We start from the raw sequence: 25,110 nt of genomic DNA, 5'->3' as shown, positions 1-25,110 counted from the left end.
CTTCATGACCTCTTTCTCTCCCACAGGATGGTCCTGTCCAGCCCCACCCAGAAACGTGACACTGCTCTCCCAGAACTTTACAGTGTACCTGACATGGCTTCCAGGGCTTGATAGCCCCCCGAATGTGACCTATTTCGTGTCCCACAAAAGGTATAGGGGTGCCTCCATGCTGGTGGTTGGGGAGATGGAGGAGTGGGTGAGGGCTGGAAGGGTTCCCCTGGGCTCTCTGCATTCCATGTGTCGGCATTCAGAAGTTCTCTGGGTCTCTGGAAGATGCTCTTGCTAGAGGTTACAGACAGTAGAAAAGATAATCTGGGAGAATGGCAGATGATAGGCTTGCTGGAGATCTGGGTGAGTCTTTGTGTAAAATTGGAGTGGGCTTGAGTGGAACTGTGAGGGCCAAGACACCAGAGGACAAAAGTCCTTGGGGTTTGTATTGTTCACTTTTTCTGTTGCTGTGATAAAACACCACAGCCAAGGCAACATATGGAAGAAAGCTTATTTCAGCTTAGGGTTCCAGAGGAGAAGTCCATGGTGGTAGAGGAAGCAGGGCAGCAAGAGCAGGAAGCTGAGAGATGACTTCTTCTTTTGCTGCCTGGGGGACCAGCCTCCAGAAGCTCAGGGCTCAAAGGGAATCCATGGAGTCAGTATACTATGACCTTTTTATCTGATGGGGTAAGGGAAAAGACATCCACACACTCTCTTGATGGTTTCCTTCTTTATTCTTCCTTCTTTATTCTGATTATTTTTCCTCTACAGCTTAAATACTCCAACAAAATCTTTCAGGCAATATAGAAATTATAATGTGGTTACATTCTATATGTCAAGTGAATGGTTACATTGAATGCAAGAAACATGTTTTTCATTTCTCTTATATGATTAAACATTTCACGTATTACAGTCACAGATTACAGGTGAAAGCAAATTATCCCCCAAGAACCCCACGTTCATTAACACCCAAGCAACCTGTTGTAGATTAACAAAGTATAAGCAAGCAAAGTATTTTTCTGAGCCAGTTCTTTTACTGGCAATTTTGTGGTTACAAAGAAAGAGGCAATCATTTTATTATTTACCTTGAAAGGTAATCTTAGACGGACTCTTAAAGGAATCGTAAACTACACTTTTAAAATGGCCAGTTCTACTCTAAATCTTCAGGGTACGTGCCCCACTCATCGAATGGTTCTTTCTATCAGGTTATTGAGGGAAGGATTGGATACAAGGAATTAATCTTCATCTTTGATCACCCGTCAACCCTCCAAAGGAAAGTCCGTCATCTAGTAATAATTGGGCTGCTTTGCTTTTTGATTCCTAACCTCAAAGCTATTATCAAAATATCTTAATCTAACCTGAGGTCATTCTAAGGCTTTGTTTCAGCTACGGTGCACACCAAAACCTGTGAATGCATATATAGTTTGTTTGTTTGCTGTTCTACAAATGATTTGGGTTTTGTTGTTGGTTGTTTTTAATTCCGTGTACTTTTATGTTCTGTATTTTCACTAGTCACCGTCTTAAATATTTATTTGTTAGTGTGTTTGTGCGTGTTGGGGATGTGCATGATGTGGGGGATGTATACACAGAGGTCAGAGGACAATGTTATGGAGTCAGTTTCCTCCTCCACGTGAGTTTGAGTCGACAGGCATGTGCGGCCATCTTGCTTGTACCTAGTTTTCCTTAAGGCCTGTCTGACAGGATTGTAACTGGCAGTGCCATTTTTAATTGTTTTCTGGTTGGGTTCATGTTTTCTGTTTAAATCAGCACTTTTGGGTTAAAATTTGCATACTCATAGAACAAAAAAACTCCACGGTTGTGTGCATGTAACCACCCCTACAACGGGGGTGTGAAACATCTCCACAAGTCGCCGAGGTTCTCTCGGGCCACTTGGCATTTCAGTCCCCACCCCCCAGATCTGGACAGCTAGCTACCCATCTGCCTCTGACACTGTCTTTGCTTAGCACCTTTTTGGAATCTGCCACATGGTTTCCCACATCCTTCATTTCTTTTTTACTCCTAGGTAGCATTCCAGTCTTGACTATACTTGTTCTTGTTTCTCCATGGTTGTCCTCTCAGTGGGTTTTTGAGTTGTTGCCAGTTTGGGGTGTTATACACTCTTGCCACTACTCCCCCAAACTCATGTTCTCCTCAGACACAAGTGTCTCACTTGTGTCTCACTGCAGCATGCGCTCAGTCCAAAGTTCTGTCTAAATATCATCTCAATCAGGTGTGGGCGTGACTTAGAACATGACTCATGCCGAGGCAAAATTACTCTTCATCAGCGGACCTTGGAAGCCAGATGAAGTCACATGCTTCTACATTGAAATGGCAGGACAGGTGTGAGATAGTCATATCCATTCCCAGAGGGAAAGTCAGGAGGCTGATGGAATGCCAGTCACACCTGGGGAGGCAACTTCCAGTAGTGTTTTTTTTTTTTCTTTGTTTGATTGTTTTAAAAAGATTTATTGCTGGACATGATGGCACACGCCTTTTATCCCAGCACGCAGGAGGCACAGGCAGATGGATCACTGTGAGTTTGAAGCCAGCCTGGTCTACACTGTTAGTTCCAGGAAATCAGGACTACATAGTGAGACCCTATCTCAAAAGAAAAAAAAAAAAAAAAACAAAAATTATAGTGTGATATCCACCCCACCCTCATCTGTGGCGTTGTTATCTCACCACAAAAAACAGAAGAGTGTGTGTGTGTGTGTGTGTGTGTGTGTGTGTGTGTGTGTGTGTACATATGTGTATGTGCATGTGGGTGCAGGTATTCACGGAGGCCAGAAGAGGGCATTGCATACCCTGGAGATGGAATTACAAATAATTGTGAGCTGTCTGATGTGGATGCTGGTAACTCAGGGCTCTGCAAGAGCAGCAGGTGCTCTTAACTATTAAGCCATTCTCCAGCTGCCCCATTTGTTTGATTCTTGAGACGAGATTTCACTATGTACCTCAAGGTGGCCTCAAACTTGTTTCACTTCTCAAAGACTGGAATTACAGGCATCTGCCACCCCGCCCAGATTCATTGATATTTTTTAGACAGGATTTCCTTATGTAGTCTAACTGGCTTAGAATTCACAATGCAGCCCGGACTAGCCTATAACTCCTGATCCTCCCGTCTCAGCCCCCCAGGTGCTGGGATGACAGGTACACTCCACCATGCCTGGCTCCATTTAAGGCCCCAGAAACTGTCCTTTTTAGCTCAATATTCTGGCCTTTGGCCCACTGGGCTGGCAGTTGTGAATTTTGAATCCAACAGGCTGGAGGACTCCCCGCTTTTCCCTGCAAAAACTGTGTCCCAGCAATTGGGAAGACAGCCTTGCCTTCACCCCTGTTGATCTCTCAATCATCTTCATGGTCCATCTTCCCTTGCCCCAAACAATAATGCAAGTTAACCTACGAATCTCTCTTTTGTCCCCTCTGGTCATCATACTTCATTTTATCCAGTCTCTCTCCCCTCAGTCAAAGCTGGCAGCGGCTCTGCTGGAGTACTTCCTCCTCTACTTCTGGTTGCTGATGAGGGAGCTGGTTGCATCCATTATTTAAACCCAGGAATTATTTTTAAAAGATATCTTTATTTCCATGTGTGTGAGTGTTTTGACTACATATATGTAAGTGGTCCAGTGCAGTGCCCTCAGAGGCGAGGAAATGGTGTTGGATCCTCTGGAACTGGAGTTACAGATGTTTGTGAGCTGTCATGTGGGTGCTGGGGACCGAACTCAGGTCCTCCCTGCAAGAGTAGAAAGGGGTCACAAGAAACAACATCCAGTGTGGCTGCCTGCACAATAACTAAGTCAGAGTATCCGGCGAAAGCCTTGAGATTTTGGTGAATGACAGGATGCCTGGTCCATTTTCTGAGAGAATGTCTCTTACCTTTATTGTGGAGCAGCCTTATATTCAAACTTACAAAAACCCCAGGTGAAAGGGTTCACAACAGGATATTGATGCTAGTGGAGTGTGTCAGGAAAACAGGAGGTACCTGTGGTTATGCTGGAAAACAACTCTTAGAGGCCCCGTGGGGGCTGGGTCCCAACATCTCCCCCTTCTTTATATGTAACAAAACAGTTATCAAGTAAGAACTGTAAGATTTCAACCATTCTATCTTAGTGCGTTCTTATAACTATCTATCTTCAACTCCATCAAAGACCATAGAAGGATAATTATATAAACTCTAGAACTGACAGAGACATCTTGCTTCCTAGACAGTCACCCAAAGTAACATTGGGGCATCCATCTTTAGCCTATAGGCCACAATGTGTCTGGCAGACTTCTCAGCAAAGCAGGAAATTCTAAACTGTCCACCTGCATTGGCAGTTTGTCCATCACCTTTTTTCTGTGTCCTGTAAAATGTCTGGCAGACTCTTCCATGAAGCAGGAACCCTTTAGGACTGTCCATCTTCACTTTAATGTGGGCCCTGCATGTCCAGTTTATAAAGCAACAGTCAAACAGTTTAGGCAAGAGTAGCTTCTTGCCCATATGGCTGGTCTTGCCATGTCAAAGGCAAACACTATAGAGTTTCTTCAATGCCCATCTTCCTCTCAGATGTAATTGGTGTGCCAGGAGCAGTTATGTCTCACTGTCAAGGAAAACCCTAAACCATTTAAATGCCATATATTCTGTAGGTCTTTGAAGGGTTTGAAGAATATCTATATATCTAGAAAACCTAACTCATATCAATAAATGAAGATCCATTCCAATACAAAGTATCAACAAATAAGGATCCATTCAAACACAAAGTATCATTTCTATATCATATCCCTCCTTTTTTCCTTTAAACAGTGATTGGCTATGATCGCTACCATTTCTAACCAACCAAATTTAAATAAAAACAAATATTCGGATCACCTGGGCTATCGCTTCAGGGGGTCCTGCCCCATCAAACCACATCAGTCTGGAAGGAATGAATCCACAGCTCTTCACCCTCTGTGGAAACAAAAGCAGAAATTCTCCTCCCACGTAACCTGTACTTTAACAACTGTTGCCCTTTCCCCAGCAATTAAACAATTCAAAGACAACACAATAGTATTCTTTTGTTAACAGTCATACATTTAGGAACACACTTCATACACACGTGTGGCCACACCATACATATAGAACATACATACATCTTTTCATAATTGAAACCTCTTGTTAATTTTATCTTAATGATAGGAAGGGACACAACCATTGCCAGCCCATGGGATGAACCATATGAACAAAACTCACAGAGGAGAGGGCGTATGGGAAGGGATGGCCCCCTTTTACCATAGCTTGGCATCTTTGGAGGGTCTTGAGGACTTCCGCATCTTTTTCCATTCCTGTATGGTCTTTTGTAGAACCTGGATTTTTTTCTTTATCCACTTGGACATATTCTACTTTCTTATCCGATGTGACAGATGATGGGGATAGCTTGAGATGATGGCTCATGTAGAGTGGCTGGAAGTCCAGGGCTATGTAATTCACGTTGCCAGTACTCTTTTTTGGAGCTGGGTTGTTGGTGCTACTGGGTACAGGGCATGAAGACACTGGGTTCTGCATAGGGACATAGTTCTCCTCGATGTCTCTGGAGTCTGTGTTGGTGATGCTTTGTGTGGAGATGGAATGGCAGTACTGGGAGAAGTTGGAGTTAAAGGTGTGGTTGACCAAGGACCAAGACTTGGTGACAGGTGACTTAAAAGGGAGCTCATTGGTGGCAGCGTTGTTTCTCAGGTCAAGGGGTGCCGGCTTTGCTTTTCAGCCAGACTTGAGGTTTTGAATGACTGGGGGTGGCTGGATCTCGCTTCCTTGGCTGGAGCCTCTATGAATAGGAAGGGCTGCGGATGGGTAGCCTAGCGGGTCAAAGTGATGGGGCACTGTGCTCATGGGGATGTAAGAACCTGCGTTTACGGGCACATAGTTGTCATCAGAGCTGGCACTGTCTGATCAACCCACGATAGTCTTTTTGGGGGATTGAACAGACCAGAAAGCGGTTTCTCCACCTCATTTTGGGTACTTGGAGTCACTGACTGGAGGTCTTTGTTGAGGGCTGCCCCACCGAGGTGTCTTTGTCTGACTTGGCTTGGGGTGCTGTGTGGGGGGGGGGACTATGGCTGAGTCCACTAGGAGGTCTCCAAATTCCCGACACAGGGTGTTGCTGGGTGCCTTGAAGGTGTACACATCCTCACTGTCTGCCTCAGACCCTGTGAGGCTGCCCTTGGTGTGGCTGTGTGAAGCCAGGCTACGGGGGCGGTCAAAAGCAATGTCTTACTGGGCGGTGGTGGCACATGCCTTTAATCCCAGCACTCAGGAAGCAGAGGCAGGTGGATCTCTGTGAGTTCGAGACCTGCCAGGTCTACAAGAGCTAGTTCCAGGTCAGCCTCCAAAGCCACAGAGAAACCCTGTCTCAAAAAAAAAAAAAAATCACTCTCTTTGAATTCTGTATTGTGTTGGCTTGGCTTGGGTGGGAAGGCTATAGAAGCCATGGACCTGACCACTGACTCTGTTGATACAGTGTCTATTGCCCTGGGCAAGTTTTCATGCAGCTGTATCACTCTCCTGTCAGGTGCCCTGAGAGAAGCTGGCACTCCTCACATTTTCTGTCCTTCGGTTTATGCACTGATGCAAGTGTTGGTACTCCTGAGGTGCACTGGTGGACAAGGCAGGCCGGATATGGCTTGACACAGGGGGCTGGCTACAGTGTGAAGGGACTGAGGACTTCCTTGCTCAGAGCAGGTGCTGACTGGAGCTGCTGAACTCAGCTGGAGAAGAGCAGAGACTATGACTGAAGAAAGGTTTCTCAGGGAGTCTGTGCTCTCTTTAGTCTGACTGAAGCCACAGATCTGGCAGATGCTCTGGACCCACCTATTCATGTCAGCCTCTGTCTCAGCCACCATGTAGAAGGTGCGCTCATTGGTCTTGATATCAGACATAAAACTCTTTTGGAGCTCTTTTTTGCTGAAAGTCAGGCCTACATCCACTTACAGAAGTTTAGGTTGATGATCCACAGGGGTTTCTTGAGTGTTCATTCTTGTAGTATTCCAGAACATCTGGGTTCCCACTCATCTGACCGCTCCGCAGGATAAACCAGTGTTTCTTCCAAGCATAGCGACCCAACCTTTTCTCGGGAGGCGATTTTTCCAGGCAGCCAGTGCACACCACATCGTCACCCGCTGACTGGAGCCCGCAGCAGGCTTGAATGGACAAGGGTGCAGGCAGCTCACAGGGGAGGAATTCCTCAGAGGAGGATTTCCTGTATTTCTGTACTAATTCTCTTAGCATTATTACTTAATGCAAAGGTAAGATGAGATCTTACCAATACCTTGTCTCTTTAAACTTTCTCTGTGTGTTTTCTCTATTTCTTCAATCCAACTCCCTTAGGAGCTGAGGCACTCTTCCCGTACCTTCCCAGTCCAACTCCTTCAGGAGTTGAGGCACCCCTTTTCCAGTGCCTTTACAATCCAACTCTCTTTGGAGTTAAGGCACCCCTTTTTCAGTTCCTTTAACAATCCACGCTCATAACTCCTTACTTGCTGGCCAGCCTTCCAAGGGCGATCTCTCAGGGTCCCCTTTCTTTCCCAATCTTGGTGAGACCTCCACTTGTGGCTGCCTGCACCACAACTAAGTACAAGTATCGGGTGAAAGCCTCGAGATTTTGATGAACGACAAGACTCCTGGTCCATTTTCTGAGAGAATGTCTCCCACCTTTATTGTGGAGCAGCCTTATATACAAACTTACAAAAACCCCAGGTCAAAGGGTTCACAGCAGGATATTGATCCCAGTGGGGTGAGGTCAGGAAAACAGGAGGCACCCATGGTTATGCTGGACAACGACTCTTAGAGACCCCGTGGGGGCTGGGTCCCAGCAATCCAGGAATTCTTTATCAAAGGATCCTCCAACCACAATGTTGATGTTCTCTCCAGAAAACTTGTTTTGAAACAACGTTTCATGTAGCCCAGGCTAGCCTTGAACTCACTAAATAGCGGAGGATGGCCTTGAACTCCCAGTCCTCTTTCCTCTACTTCCCAAGTTCTGGGATTACAGGCATTCACTGTCACTTCCAACTCTGTACTTGTTTATTTTGCCGCATGGATAGGCTGAGACTTGAGACTTTTCCAAATCTTCAAGCTCTGGTTTGTTTTTACTTGAACAGCCTCTCACATTTTATAGTAAGCTAAAATTGGGCCACACCTTCAACACCTTGCTTAGAAATTTCTTCAGCTGAATAATTTGAGTTGAGGTCTCTTAACGTTCATTTTATTTTCGACAAAATGCTAGAACACAATTCAGCCAAATGCTGAATAGATATAGATATCTATGTATCTATAAATATAGATCTAGTTATTGTAACAAGGACTACCCCCCTCTAGGTGACAGTAACACAGTGGATGTCCTTTTTGTCCGAATCCTCACTAGAATCATCCTCTGCAGCAGTTTAAGAAATGTCTCCATAGGCTCCGGTGATTCCCCGCAGGTGGTGCTGTTCTCTACAACATCCTTACGAAGCTTCTCCATTCTCTCAGGACTCATTCATCAAATCCAGAAACATCCTGACTTCCTATCCCTCACACTCCATACCCAAGCTCTGGGCACATTTGACTGTCTTTACTTTAAAATATATACTGAATATGCCTGTTCTCACCTTCTCGGCTACCTGCTCTCTCTGACACTGCTGCAGCCTCCTGCTCTGCTTTCAAAGTCATCTTTGAAGTGGCATTTTACTGTATTCAAATTATTATTATGTGCATGCACATACGTGTGCATATCACAGTGTGTGTGTGGAGGTCAGAGGACAAGTATGAAGAGTCAGTTTTCTGTTTTCTTTCAGTGGTGTTCAGTGGTGTGTGTGTGTGTGTGTGTGTGTGTGTGTGTGTGTGTGTGTTGTGGTTGATTAATTGATTGGTTGGTTGATTGATTGACTGACTTTTGAGACAAAGTCTCACTATTTAACCCTGGCTGTCTTGAAATTTTCTATGTAGACCAGGTTGGCCTTGAACTCAGAGATCCGCCTGTGTACAGGCTGGGATCAAAGGCATACACCACCATACCCAGTCTCTTCTTCCATCTTTACGTGAGTTCTGGGGATCAAACTCAGGTGGCCGGTGTTGCATAGACTGCACCTTTACCTGTGGGACTGTCTTGCCAGCTCCAAGGGTGACCTTTTAAAAATTTAAGTTAGATCACTTCATTGTGCCTCAGCCTGTTCACGGTGCTCTAACAAAGAACTTTAGTCTATGTAAGTTAGAGACAGTAACTATTTCTCATATTTCTGAAGGTGAAGTCACTTGCAAATCTCGAGAGGGACACTCCTGAGATCATGCCTTCTCACTTTGTCCTTACATGGCAGAGATAACAACCCTGTGTCCTCACATGGAAAAGAGGCAGGTGTCTGGGCAGCTCTCTGAAGCCATGCTTAGAAGTTCATCCTTACTAGCCATATTGTCCATATGATTTAATACCCAGAAGGCATCGCTTTGGGGTTTAAACTCCAACGTTCATTTACAGAATCACAGGCCTTCAAACCATAGCAGACCCCATCTAAGCATCCAGTGGCTTCCCTTCACACTCCTAGCCCAGACCTGTAAGACCCCTGGACTGCCACCTTCCTGTCCCCCTTGTCCCCTGTCCACCTGGGCCTCACCATCCCTTACCCACTGGACTTTAGCTCTTTGGGCTTGCATGTTTCTAGATATGCCAAACTCCTTCCCAGGTGTCCTAGTGTGCTCTCCATTGCTGCAATAAATGCGGTGGCCAAAAGCAACTTGAGAAGGAAAGGGTTTGTTTGGCTTACATGTGCAGATCACAGCTGATCACTGAAGGAAGTCGGGGCGAGAACTCAAATCGGGACAGAACCCTGGAAGCAGGAACTGAAGCAGAGCAGGAACCCTTCATGCTTTGCTCTGTCTGCTCAGGAGTGGCACTGCCCACAGTGGACTTTGCCCTCCTACATCCATCATTGGTCAAGAAAATGTCCCACAGACTTGCCCATGGGCCAATCTGATGGAAGCATTTTTCTCAGTTCAAGTTCCCTCTTCCTGCCTTGTATTGATAAGGACTCCCCAGTACACCATCTCAGGCCTTTGTTCCGTCTCTTGCTCTCTCACTCCATCACCTGGTTTCCTCTTCCTCCTCACTGGGGAGCACCGTCTCCCTGACCTCTTCTGAGCTGCCCTTTGGGAGCAGCCTCACTCTGGTTTAATCATTTTATCACTGCACCTACTACCTCCTGGATTTACCTTGTGGGCGTGATGATTGTCCCTTGTTCTCTCCCCTCAGCTGTGAGAACCTTGGGGAGGTAGGACCTCATCTGGCATGCTTTGCCTTTTCATTGGTACCTGGGATAGCCCCTGGGCATAAGTCACTTTTTTGACCTCCATGTCCTGAGGATGTTGCAATCATATGAAGCCCTTTGTGTTTCCCTCTGCCATTCACTCAGCACCCAACATGGCCCCTGGCACACAGCCAGTAGCCTATGGATGTCCAAGCAAATCGACACACAGAAAGCATCAGTAATATTAGTGATAACAGCTCCACCATGGCCTTGTGAGGAGGCATTGCAGATGGGAACCTGGGACTGAGAGGCAGTGCCCTGTGGAAGGACCCAGAGATAGTAACGACAGACACGATTACCATCTATACTTGTCTGCTAATGGCTGCCTGGTGCATCTGGCTGAAGGGTGGGATATATTGGGTAGGTCAGGCCCTCTAACTTGGAGGAGTCCACAGCCCACCCTCTTCTGTCTCCCCCTTCAGCTATCCCAGGTTCCAACATTGGCAAGATGTGCAGCAGTGTTGGGGTACCAAGGCTCTGGTGTGTCCCCTCATGTGCCTGAAGAATCAGGATCCGTACAACAAGTTCAAAGGGCGGGTGAAGGCAGTTTCTGCCTGTGGCAGTTCCCCACACGTGAAGTCCAAGTACCTGTTTTACCTTTCTGACGGTAAGTCCCAAGGCTGAAGAAGCATTTGCTATTCTTTGGAGGGGGTTCTGCCTGCCATGGGCTTTCCTCTTGCCCCCAAATTCATATATTTTGCAAATGCAGGTTTCATTCATCCCATGTCAAGGTCTCCCAAAGTTCCCTCTTATTAAAACATCAACTCAAATCCCAGGTCTCCCAGGTAGTGTCTGAACCAGTGTGCCAGATGATGGCTTAGGTGCAACCCACTCAGTATGACTTCTGGGCATGGTTCCTCTCCACCTTCTGAGCTGGCGAGACTGAAGTATACGATCTCTGTTCCCTATATAAGATATGGGAGGGGAACACTAATAAAAACTGGGAAGACACAGGAAATGGGGGCATTAGTCCAAAGCAGCTTTAAAATCCAGCCAGGCAAACAAATGTCATTCAGGTTGACAGTCTGGGACAATTCTCCTTGACTCCCAGAGAAGACCTTTAAGCTCTGGCTTCCACTTACCATGGGCTCTAAGTATCTGCAGCCAAGGTTTTTCCAGCCTCCATCTTGTCAGCAGAAATGAAGCCAATGGCTTTCTTTGATTTCATACATAAAAGATGAGGTGGCAATGTTCCTGTAAATATAAGAATCTCAAGAATTATGAATGTCTTGTGGCTGCTTGCAGAGTCCCCCTGTGGGCATCTAATGTTATGTCTAGGCACGTTGTGCTGGATTGCTTTCCCTGGGCATCTTTGACTAACCCACCTTCCCGCTCCGGCCTTTCAACTCTCTGAGGCAGCAAGAGACAGAGCTAAGTTTTGTGAGGTTACTGTTTGGTGTTCATAGTCCTCACCCATGTCCACCCTTCCTCACACAGACTTGGCTAAAGTCAGAAGGATCCAGACTCCCATCCAGTACCTACCCTCTACTAGTAGTGTATTCCAGCAAGTTTTAGTTTCTAGGGTCTTGCTTTATTTTTAAAAATTGAGTTGGTGAAGACTGGGGAGAGAGCTCAATGGTCAAATGCTTCCATGAGCTCCAGGTTCAGTGAGAAAGCCTGACTCAAAAGATAAGGTGAGGTTCAACAGAGGGAGACACACACGGACCTCCGGCCTCTGCCCATACCCTCACAGGTATGCTCACACACACAAACACATGCACAAAACACATACACAGTGGGGATATGATGCTTCCCTCTCGGGGTCAGTGAGAGGCAAGTAAAAGAGCTGTGAGAAGCTTGCAGCATAGTAGATATTTGAAAAAAAATGCTAATGTGACTGCTCCCTGGGCGGGACAAACAGGAGACTAGACTGCCACAGGTTTTTGACAGGTCCTACTCTGTTTCTGACAGTGGAGCCAGGCCCTCCCACCCTTGTGTTGACCCAGAAGGAAAGGGTCCTATGGGTCAATGCTACCTACCAGCTGCCACCTTGCATGTCTTATCCGGACCTGAAGTATGAGGTGCAATTCTGGAAGGAGGGCATGGAGCTCAAGGTAGGAAACCCTGTGCTGTCCTGAGTGGGGTCTCCCCCCAACTCACACTGCTTCCTGCACTTTCCTCCAAGAATTTCCCCAGGGCTCCCTGACTGCAGTCAGCCCTGATGATGTGCAACACCGATGGCCTGTTCAACAGGAGATCTCTTTGCCCTCCACAGAACAGGCCTCACCTGCTCCGTAATTGTCAGTCTCATCTTGGAAACTGTAGGGTGGAGCGCAAGCCAGGGATGTGTGCACTTGAGTGTGTATGTGTGTTCATAGGAAAACCTTAAGGTATCTTCATCACTTTCCACTCTTTTTTTTCTAGACAGGGTCTCACCATGAAGCCCTGGCTGGCCTGGAACTTGTTATGTAGACCAGGCTGGCCTCAGACTCACAAAACTCTGAATGCCACCTTGGTTTTTGTTTGTTTGCTGTGTTTTGTTTTGTTTGAGACAGGGTCTCTCAGCGAACCAGGCACTGCAGATTAAGCTAGGATAACTGGCCAGCAAGTCCAGGGATGATGCTGTCTCTGCCTCACTAGCTCTGGGATTACAGGCATACCCAGAGTTTTATGTGGGTGCCAGGGATCCAACTTGGATCCTCATGCTCAAACGGAGAGCATTTTATAGACCCAGGCCCCACCCCCCATAAAAGTTTGAAGTGTTTTGGACTGCAGGAAATTGACTCTCTAAGTCACCAGATTCATTACAGAAAAGCCCAGAAACATCCAAATGAGCTGCAAGCAAAGAAAAAGTGCCCAGGGATGACCATGGAGGGCTCTTTGCACATCCAGTGTCTAGCACATTCCAGGGACAGGCCTGAATATTTACTTACGACAGATTGGAAAACCTTTTCCTATACAGGGCCAGAGAGTCAATATATTTGTTCCTGTGGCCTCAGAGTCTGAGCTCCACAGCTGTAACTCAAAAGCAACCACTTGTAAGCAGTATGGAAGGACGTGTGTGTTGCCGGGTTCCCACTTCTGAAACCAGGCAGTGGGGTAGAGTTGGTATGGCTGTGGCTCGATGACCCCAACTCTAGTTCACTCTTCTAGCATTCACACCTGTGACCTAGGGATGTGAACGTAAGGTGGTGGCTGCTGTTGTGCCCAAGTCACAAGGATCCCCAAAGAGACCAGGGAGACAGAGCACCGATGCAAATGCATGAGGTTTATTGATTGTTCTATCCTACCGAGGGAGGAACCTCTTCTAACAAGCTGACGCAGCAGCTTCCAGAGGGAGTGAAGTTTCCTGTCTACTGCTAGGTTTTAAAGACAAAAGTTGGGCTGAAGAGATGGCTCAGTGGTTAAGAGTACTTACTCTTCTTCCAGAGGTCCTGAGTTCAATTCTCAGCAACCACATGGTGGCTCACAACCACCTTGATTGAGATCTGATGCCCTCTGCTGGCATGCAGGCAGAAGACTGTATACATAATAAATAAATAAAATCTTTTTTAAAAAAAGACAAAAGTTACAGGATTATATCAGAAGGTATGGGTTGGTTTCTGATTGGTTGACATTTGGGGAACAATCACGAAAGTTTTCAAAGTCATGTTTTTGGCATGTAATACCTGTGTACCTATTTTTCTAATAGGTTAGTGCTGGGAGGGAACATACTGTGGTTTCTATGGCTTGCAGGTAGCCTATTATACCAATATTTTTCAGAACTGAATTTCCTGGAGACTACAGGGGAGTTTTTTTTTTTTTTTGTGGTCAAACAGTCCCCAGGATCCAAGTATCTGGGAGGCTGGGGCGGGGAGGGGGGGAGCTGGAGTTCCTTTGTGTTCAGTTTTGGCCCTAGGCTCCGGAAGGCCAGGGGATCTGGAGTTTCCTTGTGTCAGAGGCCTACGTGTCTTTTCTGTAGCCTGTCATGGCTGCTAAAGCAGGGGCTGAGTTGAGGGTCTGGTCCCTTCATTTCCGGAAGTGAAGCCTTTTAGTTTAGTTTACCCCTTTCAGCTGCCTTCTGGAATCTCAGGAATAGTGAAACATAACCCCATACCCCATCAACACATACAATTTGTCCGAATCTGGGTCTCATTGTGTAGTCCAGGTTAGCCCAAACTCCATCCTCCTGCCTCAGCCTCCTGAATGCATATTGGGATTACAGGCACATGCCTCCGTGCTTGGATTAAATGTGCATAATTTTTGTAAGTCAATAAAAAATAAGCACCCTAACTAGCATTGCCCAACAGGAGCATACTACAAGCCATGTATGTCATTTAAAAATGTTTATTGCCTATGGTTATTTTGTGTGTGTGACTCAGTGAGGGCAGAGCAGGCCTGTCTGCCACAGCATGTGTCTGGAGGTCAGAGGACAGCTTTATAAAATTGGTTCTCTTGTTGGATTGAGCGCAGATCATTAGGCTTGACAGCAAGCAACTTTACTACATCATCCTACTGGTCCCAAGTTTTAAAATGTTCCTCGTTAAGTTAAAGGAGCAGGTTTGATGGAGGGGAGGTGGTTGACATAGGATTTCCGATATTCCAGTCTGGCCTTGAACTTGCAATGTAGCCAAAAATGACTTTGAACCCCTTGACCCTCCTCCTACGGCCTCCACCTCCTAAGTGTTGGTATTACTGACATGCACAGCCTTGCCTGGCTTGACTTTAGCTTTCTGCTTTGAGACAGGGTCTCTAGATAGCCCTGGCTATTCTGAAACTCACTATGTAAATCAGACTGGCCTCAAACTCACAGAGATGCGCCTGCCTTTTATCCCATAGCACATTGCCTTGTCAACACGGAATTAATATGATTGCTGTTTGACCTTCTTTTTATCCTCTGTCTTTGGAAACTGATAGGCATTTTGTATTGCGGGCATATCTCCATTCTCACTAGCCACTTGCCCCTGCTTTGAGCTATACTGAGCAGCTAGGGCAGCTTCTAACCTACAGTGATTGAGTGACCCTTATCCCCAGTGGAGGTGTGGGTCCCTCCAGGCCTTGGTGAGCTACATGGGAGTGACCCCAAGTAGCAGGCTGCTTTGTTGTTGTTGTTTTGGTTTTTTGAGACAGGGTTTCTCTATGGCTTTGGAGGCTGTCCTGTAACTAGCTCTTGTAGACCAGGCTGGTCTCGAACTCACAGAGATCTGCCTGCCTCTGCCTCCCAAGTTCTGGGACTAAAGGCATGTGCCACCACCCAGCCTGCAGGCTGCTTTTGAACCCCAAAGTTCCGTACAAGGAAATTCAGCTGAGAAGAAACCACAACTTAGAAAGTGCCCTTAGCACTTGCACTTTTTAAAAAATATTTATTTATGTGTGTGGATGTTATGTTCATATGCTCATTTGCCCACCAGAGGAGGGTACAGTTATAGACAGTAACTGCAGTTATAAACAGTAGAAAGCTACCATGTAAGTGCAGGGAATTGAACTCGGGACCTCTGGAAGAACAGCTAATGCTCTTAACCACTGAACCATCTCTCCAGCCCCAATGCTTGCACTTTAATGTAAGAAGAGAAATGAAAGTTCCTGCGCCCCACTCTGTCTCACTTGGTCACTCCTCCATGTGTACCCATCAGTTGGGTGCCTGATCATTGCTGCTTGCTTTTCCAAACAGACACAGTTCAATGACACTGAACACAATAAACCCATCAAGATCCCTCTCCAGCACGGTGCTAGTGGACGCCACTGCCTCAGGGCCAGAACCATCTACACCTTTACTGTCCCCAAGTACAGCAACTTCTCTGAGCCCAGCTGCATCTCTATAGAGGCCCCAGGTGAGTGCAAAATGGCCCTGGAATGGGGACTTCCCTCTTTCGGAAGTCGATAGAATTGTGGGAAGCATAAACTGAGAGATGCGTTCAGTTGTGGAAAGTCCAGCTCTACCATACTGCCTGTGTGTCTTTGGGTAGTTTACACAACCTCTCTGAGCCCTAGCTTTCACCAGAGCGGGCTTATTCTCCTGAGGAGAGAGTGGGACGATCACTGGAAGCACCTGGCATACTGAGGTACTGGGATCATTGTTCTGTCTGCAGTTTCTATGTTCTCTCCTCCCCAGGAGCCAACTGGGCTGTCCTGACACTGCCCTTACTCTTGCCTCTGCTGGTAGCAGCTGCTGCAGTGGGTGTGATCTGGAAGAGACTGAAAGAGGACCCCTGGTTTCAGTGGGTAAAGGTGCCTCAAACACTGGTAAGGGTGTACAGAAGGCAGGAAGGGGTGTGTAGAAGGGGGGTGTTGAGAAACTGTAAGTGAGGCTGAGTTTGCAATGCCCAGACTGTAGCATTGGCTATCTCGTCTCAGTCTCTAAATTCCCATCTCTGGAAGTGCAATCCAACAGCAGATCTGCCCACCAGGGAGAAGTGCCTAAGTCCCTTTCTGTGGAATCACTTCATCTCTGCTAAGGATTTGTCAGGTGCAAAAAGAAGCACCCAGCCCTGAGACCCAGGAGAGGGGGCCAGAAGTGTGTGCAGTTGGAGGTGGTACAGATGGGGGCACTGTTTAAGCCTATAAATGCTTAGTTTACAACTTGACCAAGGTCGAGCTCGCCAGGCCAATATTGGGGTGCTAGATCCTCTAAGTACTCAGGAGCTAGCTGTGGGGAGGGAGAGACCTAGAGAGGTCAGAGGAGAGCTGGACCAGACCAGGTGGTGCTCTCTAAATACTCAGGGAGTGATGGGCTTCAAGGACATAATTCCCTGTGTCATAGCAGAAAGTAGTTTCAAAGATCTGTAGAGGCTCACCTGGCCACTGCCTGGCCAGTCACCTCTGCTGGCTAGTGCACAGCCCAGCCATGAGGCTGCCTATGCATAGCCACCAGCAGGGCCTCCCACACCAGCAGTGATTCTCATGCTGGGGGCATTTTCCACAACCTCTGTATCTCCCATAGGCGCCTCCCATCAGTGGGGTAGCTCTGAGGCACAATCTAGCCTCAGAACAAGTAAGGCTTTTGCTAGAGAGAGAAATACTTCCTCCCCGACTGTCTTGGCCCCCTGTATTTTCTGGAAACCCCTCCCAAAGAAACAACTTCTACTTGAACCTATCTGGACCACTGCCAGGGGGCCCCAGGTTCAACCAGTCCTGTCTCAAGAAGCCCGAGTCACCTTCTCTCCCCTTCCTTTTCTATATCAGAACTTTTCTGAATACAGATATCCCGTGACAACCTTTCAGCCCAGTGCACCTGAGTTCCCAGATGACCTGATCCTCTGTCCCCAGAAAGAACTGACCATAAGGATCAGACCTGTCCCTCGAGTCAGAGACCCAGGCACGCTACAGGCAGATCCAGAAGAGGACAACACCGAGGATGAAGATGAGGACACAGATGACAGTGACAGTAGTATCCAGCCCTATGTGGAACGGCCCCTCTTCATGAGGGAGAAGCTCCAGATTATGGGGCACTCGGAGACAGCTGAGTCTGGGGTAGGTTCAGGGGGAAGTGAAGATTCATCTGCCTGGGACTCTTCAGACAGGAGCTGGTCCAGCACAGTGGACTCCTCCCTTAAAGATGAAGCTGGATCTTCCGGCTATTTGGACAAGAAGGAGCCAGACCAAGAGCCTGATGAGGATGGGCACCAGGAGGCTCTCCCATGCCTGGAATTGTCTGAGGACTTGGGCACCGTCAAAGAGCTTCTGAAAGATGACCTCTCCAGGTGGGGAATTTGGGGTTCCTCATCTCCAAAGAGAGATCTGATTCCTGGGGAGCCCCCAGTTTCTCTTCAGACACTGACTTTCTCCTGGGACAGCCACTCTGAGGGAGAGGAGGGGGAGGAAGAGGAGGAGGAAGAGGAGGAAGAGCTGGATGCCTGGGAATCAGAACCCAAGGGAGGGGACACCTCAAGCCTGCAGAGGACAGAGGGCGGGGACAGGAGGCTGGGAGATTATATGGCCAGGTGAGTCGGCCCTGGTGGCCAATCTAGTCTGGTATTGCTACCTCTACTGCACTTCCCGGGGACCAGAGACACCTCCAGGTCTCGAGCCATGTCCCTTCCTGAGGTAATCAAAGTCCTGGCCACCATTTGTGGCTCACTCATGGGCTCTTTGTCATTTGGATCCAGCTGTAAGATGTCACCATTTCCTATGACCTACCTGCTATAGGTGACCTGTGAGAGGGATAGAGCTGTGGTCAGAGACTAGTTGAGTTCCTGTCTGCCCATTGTCCCAGGATTGACAGACCTTGTAGAAAATGAAACAGGTGAAGCCAGGTGGCTGTGGACCCCAAGGATTAACACACCCTAGTCCATAAATCATGTATAGCATTGTACAAAACAGACCTCAGATCAAATCCCAGCTCTGCCATTTACTAGTAGTAACCTGAGCAAGCCACTCTCAGTCTCTGTGCCTCAGTTTCCTCTTCTGCAGCTGTCACGTGGATATGATGAGGATTCAGGGAGTTTTCAGGTATGTGTGGCATGAGGTCACCACCTCACTTGTATCATCTGCACACTAGAACCCTCCATCTGTTGAGACTCCTAGAAGGCCCCAGACATCTCTCACCAGAGACCCCCTAAGCCAAGAGTGACAAGAATGCCTACCTTCTGACATGTCTACCCCATGTCTAGGTCACCCCATCCCTTCCTTGTCACCTTCACACCTTCTAGTCAGGGCCTCCCTGAAAACAGAGCCCAACCAACTTTACTTCCTTCTTGAACATAATCCACCTTCCAGGGGCCAGATTTGTCAGCCCAGGGAGGAAGCTGCACTCCTGCCTTGATGTCCTTTGTGGATGGCTTTGTGACAGTTTTTTGACTGTTGTGGTCATAATTCAGTCTTAGTGTCTGAGAAACCAGTATCTTTTGGGAACAGGTGACTGTCCTTTTGAGGGAGTGATGTATGTCATTGATTTGCAGATGAGCATAGCTGTCACTCATAGAACCGAAGTCTTTGTGTCTGAGAATCTAAACAGTCCTGGGCCTAGGTCCGGCCCCCACCCTTTCACTAGCACTTTATTCTGTGATGCAAAAAAGACCCTACAACTGCTTTACCCACAATGCTGTGTGGTTTTGAGTCTGGCATAAAGCTACAGCCTTACAGAGCACATGTGAGGTCACCCCTTAAAGGCATCTAATCCAGGGGTTCTTCAACTCATTCCCAAAGGCCTTTGGGAACCTGGGATCTTCCCCCTCATTGAACTGATCTACACACAGTGGCCTTGCATAGAAGGTGTGTTGAGGGGGGTTCACAACTAACAAAGTGTTCTCAAAGCACTATCTTCATCTCTGTCAGGTTTCAAACAAAGGGCCTCAAGTGCAACATGGCAAGGCTCTTGTTGAAGTTACCTGGCAAGGCTGTCCTAATGACTTAATATGTGTGATCCCAAGAGTTTCCAGAGTCATCAAACTGACAGGTCTTTGCCACCACCTCTGGGACACACACACACACACACACACACGCACGCACGCACGCACGCACGCACGCACGCACGCACGCACGCACAAACACGCACACACACCTACCTCCCTGGGGTTTCCCTGCAATGAAGCTTGACCATGTCACTGAGGTCAGAAGAACAAATGAGTGTGCTCGCGGAGGGCCATATGTAAGAGCAGCTCCTGGAGATGTCCCGACCAAGGCCAGTGTCCTTTCTGAGACCCAGCTGAGCTGCTCTGTGGAGGCACTGTCAGAAATCCTTTGAAATGATCATCATTACTGTGTTGTCCTCACCCTCAGTGACGTATATGCTCGCTGTCCTCACCCTCAGTGACGTGTATGCTCACTGTCCTCACCCTCAGTGACATATATGTTCACTGTCCTCCCCCTCAGTGATGTATACGTTCACTGTCCTCACCCTCAGTGATGTATACGTTCACTGTCCTCACCCTCAGTGACGTGTATGCTCACTGTCCTCACCCTCAGTGACGTATATGTTCACTGTCCTCACCCTCAGTGACATATATGCTCACTGTCCTCACCCTCAGTGACGTATATGCTCGCTGTCCTCACCCTCAGTGACATATATGTTCACTGTCCTCACCCTCAGTGACATATATGCTCACTGTCCTCACTCTCAGTGACATATATGCTCGCTGTCCTCACCCTCAGTGACATATATGCTCGCTGTCCTCACCCTCAGTGACATATATGTTCACTGTCCTCACCCTCAGTGACATATATGCTCACTTTCTCATTTGGGAAGCAAGTCTACATTTCCCAAAGCTTGCTCTCTGGTCTATCCTGGGCCTCTTACTCATTCTAAGTCCCAGCTCCTTCAGTCATTAGGTCATTGACAAAGAGCCTGTGGGAAGCCCACAGATAGGACATGAAGATCAACACAAGTGCTCAGCACTTAACTTACATAAAAGCCCTGTCTGTACACAGCATCTGGGGGCGGCAAGGATATCGAGGTCCAAGTGGCTGCCTTGGGTCACAGTGGTATGTGGCTTCGGCATGCCAAAGCTATACACCTTTCTTATACATTCATATTTTTGTCTAATTTTCCACTGTTTTATATCCTACTTAAATAATATTTTAATGTATGTTGGTATAATACTCAGAACCTTAAATAAAGAAATCTATTTTTAGAGAAAAAGCTGTAATTGGTGGGAACTAATGTATACTCCGCTGTTTGGAATATATGGGGAGTCCCCAAAAGGAGACCAGGAGTCTGGGAGATACAGACTCTACATGACACCATAGGGAAGTAGGGAATTGAGGTAGGGAGAGGACAGCCAGTCAAAGTGCAAAGTTAGACAGGTCCCTGATGCTAGAGATGAGGCCTCCACATCCCTGGGGAGATGTCAGTGCCTGGCCTACCAGACTTGATTCTCTATCAAGGACAGGAACTGGAGGGCTCAGCCACTGAGTGGCACTCATGGCACGTGGATTTTGCATTTGGTTTGGTTTTGAACCTAGTGTCTTACAGGAGCTAGGCAGCTGCCATACCACACTGAGCTGTATCCCCAACTGTGGGCTATGGGGGTGGGCACCATGTAGGTCTCAGGGATTGAACTCAGGTCTGAAGGTTTGCATAGCAAGTGCCTCTGACCCCTTCTTATTTTTGAAGTTGGCTGCGCTGGCCTTGGGCTCACCCTACTGTTCAGGCTGGTCTTGAACTTGTATTTTCCTGCCTCAGTTTTCCTCATAGTTGGAGTGACAAGCCTGTACCATTAGGTCCAGGCTTGGTCCACACATAGTCATTGTGTGAAATTGCCTCTCACACACACACTGTTGGGATCCACATGAGTGCCATGGGGCTAGGTCTTCCGTGCCACCTACTACAGTAGGCTGGAGTTTGCTCACTGGCTTGGGAGCTCACCCAGTGGAGACAGTGGTTCACAGAGGGACATAGAACAGCCTTGGTGTGGCCAGCCTTGCAACCTTAACCTCACTGCAGCAGCTCTCCACTAGAGAGGGTGCCCAGCCTCCAGGGACACACAGTGATTATGTAGCATTGCACCTGCAGGTGTCACCATAGACAGCTGCCCATCAGTCCCTGGACACAGTCCGAGCTGATCTAAGTCTCTTTCCAGTTCAGTCTTCCTGACCAGCAAGCCCAGGAGAGGATGCTACGACCCCTCCCACCTCTGTAGGACAATATATATAGCGAATATGTGCTTCCCACTCTGAGGGGTGGGGTGACAGTCTACAGCAAGAATGGGGTTATTGGTGTGAGAAGCCACAACATGCCTGGTGCCACAGAGGCCAGAAGAGGGCATCAGATCCCCTGGAACTGGAGCTTCCGTGTGAGTGCTGAGAGTTGAACCTGGGTCCTCTAGAAAGAGCAGCTAGTTCTCTAAACCACTGAGCCACCTCTCTGCATCCTATTTTTAGGACGGTGACAGTTACTGCTTTTAACCAATGGCTTTCCAATTCACAGGCCCAGGGAGGGAACAAAGCAGCTTGTGGGCAGGCTTGGGCGTCCGTGGCCCGCTTAATCTCCACGTGCCATGAGATCTTCCATAAAGCAGGGCAGATTTCCTTTTCCCATGACCCTCAACCCCTCCCGCCCTAATTCTGCCGGATTCCATGCTGAGCACCTGGGCCTGTTGCTGCCACCTTCTGGACGGTGGTGGGATGGCGGGACTGCCAGAGGACTCTTCCACCCTGCTGTGAAAAAGGGAGGAAACTGACACTAAATACATCAAGGCCCAGGGTGGACACTTGACACTGAATAAATAAATGAAAGAAATAATAAGACCCCCTAGGTAACATGGCTGGGTAGAGGGGAAGAGAGCCAGAATAAGAGCAAAGAGACTTTATCCCAAACAGAAATTGAGGAAGAGCTTCCAAAAGTCACAGGAAGTGATACCTAGGAAAGAGCTAGCAAAAAAGCAGTGTGACAGGGAGAAGTGAGGTGAACACAGCCTCTGCCATACCATCCCCACTGGAGGGGGGATCAAGCCCCTTCTAAAAGCAAGCCACCCGAGAGCAGGGCAGCCCTTAGAACATGCCCACAGCCCTCACAAGCCTCAAATCCAGCTACCGGCTGAACAGTGTCCCTTGAGACCTGTGGCCTTCGAATCATCAGTAGAAAAGAAATCCCAACTGGCCACACCATCCTCAGAGAGAATCTATTGCTAAAATAAATAAAATAAAAGCAGACCTACTCCGGGTGCCCGAGATCAGGGTCTATCCATGATAGAGAAGAACATCCCCCCACCCCCACCCAAAAGAGGGGCCAGCCTATGTCCTACCTGGTACCATGCCTAAGCTGCTCAACTCGTAACCTATAGCAGCCCCAAGGTGGGGTAGACAATAGGATTAACTCCTGAGTTTATACCTTATGTTCCAAGGTACTTTCACCAAACCGCTAAATTCAGAGACCCCCCTCCCCTCTCAATTCTATAAAATTATAGGATGCCCTGAGCTCTATGGGCTGCTGCTGAATACAGTACTTAGAAAGAAAGAGAGAGAGAGAGAGGAGATGATATGAAGCAAGTAGAGAGACTATTGGGAAGGCCTGGGGGATAAGTTGGGGGTTGGGGATGCATATAATGAAGACACATTGTGTGAAATTGCCAAAGAATAAATAAAAATTAGTCTATGTTTTCGAAAAGAAAGAAACACAGACATTTCAAATAACAACAAAAAGAGAAAGAGTACAAAAATTCAACTGACCCTCCCTGGCACTTCTGATCTTTGAAGACCCAGGGAGAAACTGCCTGAGGTGGCTAGTTTTATGTCAACTCAGCACAAGTTAGAGTCTTCTGAAAGAAGGGAACCTCAGCTGAGGAAATGTGGCCCTAAGATGCAGCTGTAGGGCATTTTAAATTAGTGATTGATGCGGGAGGGCCACGCCCAGTGTGGATGATGCCATCCCTGGGCTGGTGGTCCTGGGTTCCATAAGAAAACAGGCTGAGAAAGCCATGTGAGCAAGCCAGTAGTAAGCAGAGCTCCTCAATGGCCTCTGCATCAGCTCCTGATTCCTGGTTCCCACCCCGTCGAGTTCCTGCCTTGGTTTCCCTCAATAGACTATGGCTCCAGATGTGTAAGCCAAATAAACTTTTCCTCCCCCACGTTGCTTTTGGTCTCGGTGTTCAATCACAGCCACAATAACCCTAACCAAGACCCTGACCCAGCACATCATCTTCTCAATTCTTTAGTACTCCTTGTAACTCTTTTTTGCCCCCTAGAAGTTTTGTAGGACTTTGGCTTTAGCATATATAAAAAGAGATGGTTTTATTGTTATTCTCCTTCAGGTGTACATCTAATTTTTTATGCACTTTTTTTCCATTTGGCAACAACATTTTTTCCTTAGTTTTTTTTTTAACTTCTTAATCTTTTTAAAATTTAAATAATTGGGCTGGGCAGTGGTGACACACACCTTTAATCCTAGCACTCTGGAGGCAGAGGCAAGTGGATCTCTGTGAGTTTGTGGCCAGCCTGAGAGCTAGTTCCAGGACAGGCCTCAAAGCTACAGAGAAACCCTGTCTCAAAAAAACAAAAACAAACAAACAAAAGAATCCCAATGCAGAAGCCCAAGATAGCACGGCTTCCTCAGGAGCTCCTCAGTCCACAGTGGCTGATCAGATCCACTGAACTAGGTCAAGCGTCAGGTAAGTGATTCAAAAGTTTCCTGGTAAAAAATGATGAAAGAAGACAGGACAGGAACAAGCAGATGAGTCCCATCCAGGAAAGTCAACAACACCTCCGCCACCCCTGACGTTTCTTCTTCTGCTTCACGCAGTGCATTGGTGACGCTTCCTACCCGTTTATAATTATTTCACTCATTTCCATTTTCCTCCCAAACCTCAATTTTCTTGCTGACTTTTTCTTCCATGTTGTTAACTTGCTCATTCATTTTGTTGACAAGAAAGAAACATGACTCCAAACTGACTTCAAGACTAGTGAACATATACCCAAAAGATTCTTGCAAACTGAGAGGTTGCCACAGAAGCATGAGGACCAGAGTTTGGGACCCAGCACCCACATTAAAAGCCAGGCAGACATGGGGGCCCCTCTGTGCTTAGGAGGTAGAGATGGAGGATTCCCTGGCCAGTGCAAGCTGGCCAGTGACATTAGCTGAGCCAATGAGCTCTGTGCTGAATGACAGACCCTGCTTCAAGAAACAGAGCTGGAGGACAACACCTGACGTCAACTGCAGGTCTCCACATGTACACACATACAAGTGACCGTGCTCCCATACACATGGAAATGGACATAGACGAATGAGCGGGGGGGGGGGGGGGACAGGTATCTGGGGCTGACTTACAGGCTGAGATTCCCAAGTCCTCTGTCACACATGCCTGCTCTTGGCAGCGGGATTGTAGATGGGGTGTCAGTGCTGTTCAGTGTTTGCAGCACAGGTGGAAGTGGCACAAGACAAGCCAAGACCTTAATTCCCAGACTGTGATCTGTACGGCCTACGTCTCCGCCGATGACTGCCCGCTCCCATCTTCCCTGGGTTCATTCCTGTGTGTACCAAGT

The 25,110-nt window shown here is 47.6% G+C and overlaps 1 protein-coding gene and 1 long non-coding RNA gene across 2 annotated transcripts in view; one reads left to right on the top strand and one right to left on the bottom strand.

The window, feature by feature from the left end:
* Positions 1-19,652, top strand: part of Ifnlr1 (interferon lambda receptor 1) — a 24,674-nt gene extending 5,022 nt beyond the window's left edge. Inside the window, exons 2-7 of the mRNA XM_027399691.2 lie at positions 27-150; positions 10,701-10,885; positions 12,190-12,332; positions 15,869-16,028; positions 16,310-16,440; positions 17,380-19,652. Coding sequence (XP_027255492.1) covers positions 27-150; positions 10,701-10,885; positions 12,190-12,332; positions 15,869-16,028; positions 16,310-16,440; positions 17,380-18,141 — 1,505 coding nt within the window. The 3' untranslated portion in view covers positions 18,142-19,652. The remainder of the gene's footprint in view (positions 1-26; positions 151-10,700; positions 10,886-12,189; positions 12,333-15,868; positions 16,029-16,309; positions 16,441-17,379) is intronic.
* Positions 10,874-25,110, bottom strand: LOC113833871. Its single transcript, XR_003482061.2, has 3 exons — positions 24,896-25,110; positions 11,361-11,472; positions 10,874-11,183 (listed from the first exon to the last, which is right to left on the bottom strand). It is a non-coding gene; the product is annotated as an uncharacterized LOC113833871 (long non-coding RNA).

This window comes from Cricetulus griseus, chromosome 2 (assembly GCF_003668045.3).
Source record: "Cricetulus griseus strain 17A/GY chromosome 2, alternate assembly CriGri-PICRH-1.0, whole genome shotgun sequence".
NCBI lineage: Eukaryota > Metazoa > Chordata > Mammalia > Rodentia > Cricetidae > Cricetulus > Cricetulus griseus.
The sequence above is the reverse complement of the archived record's forward strand: the minus strand, read 5'-3'. Positions and strand labels throughout refer to the sequence as shown.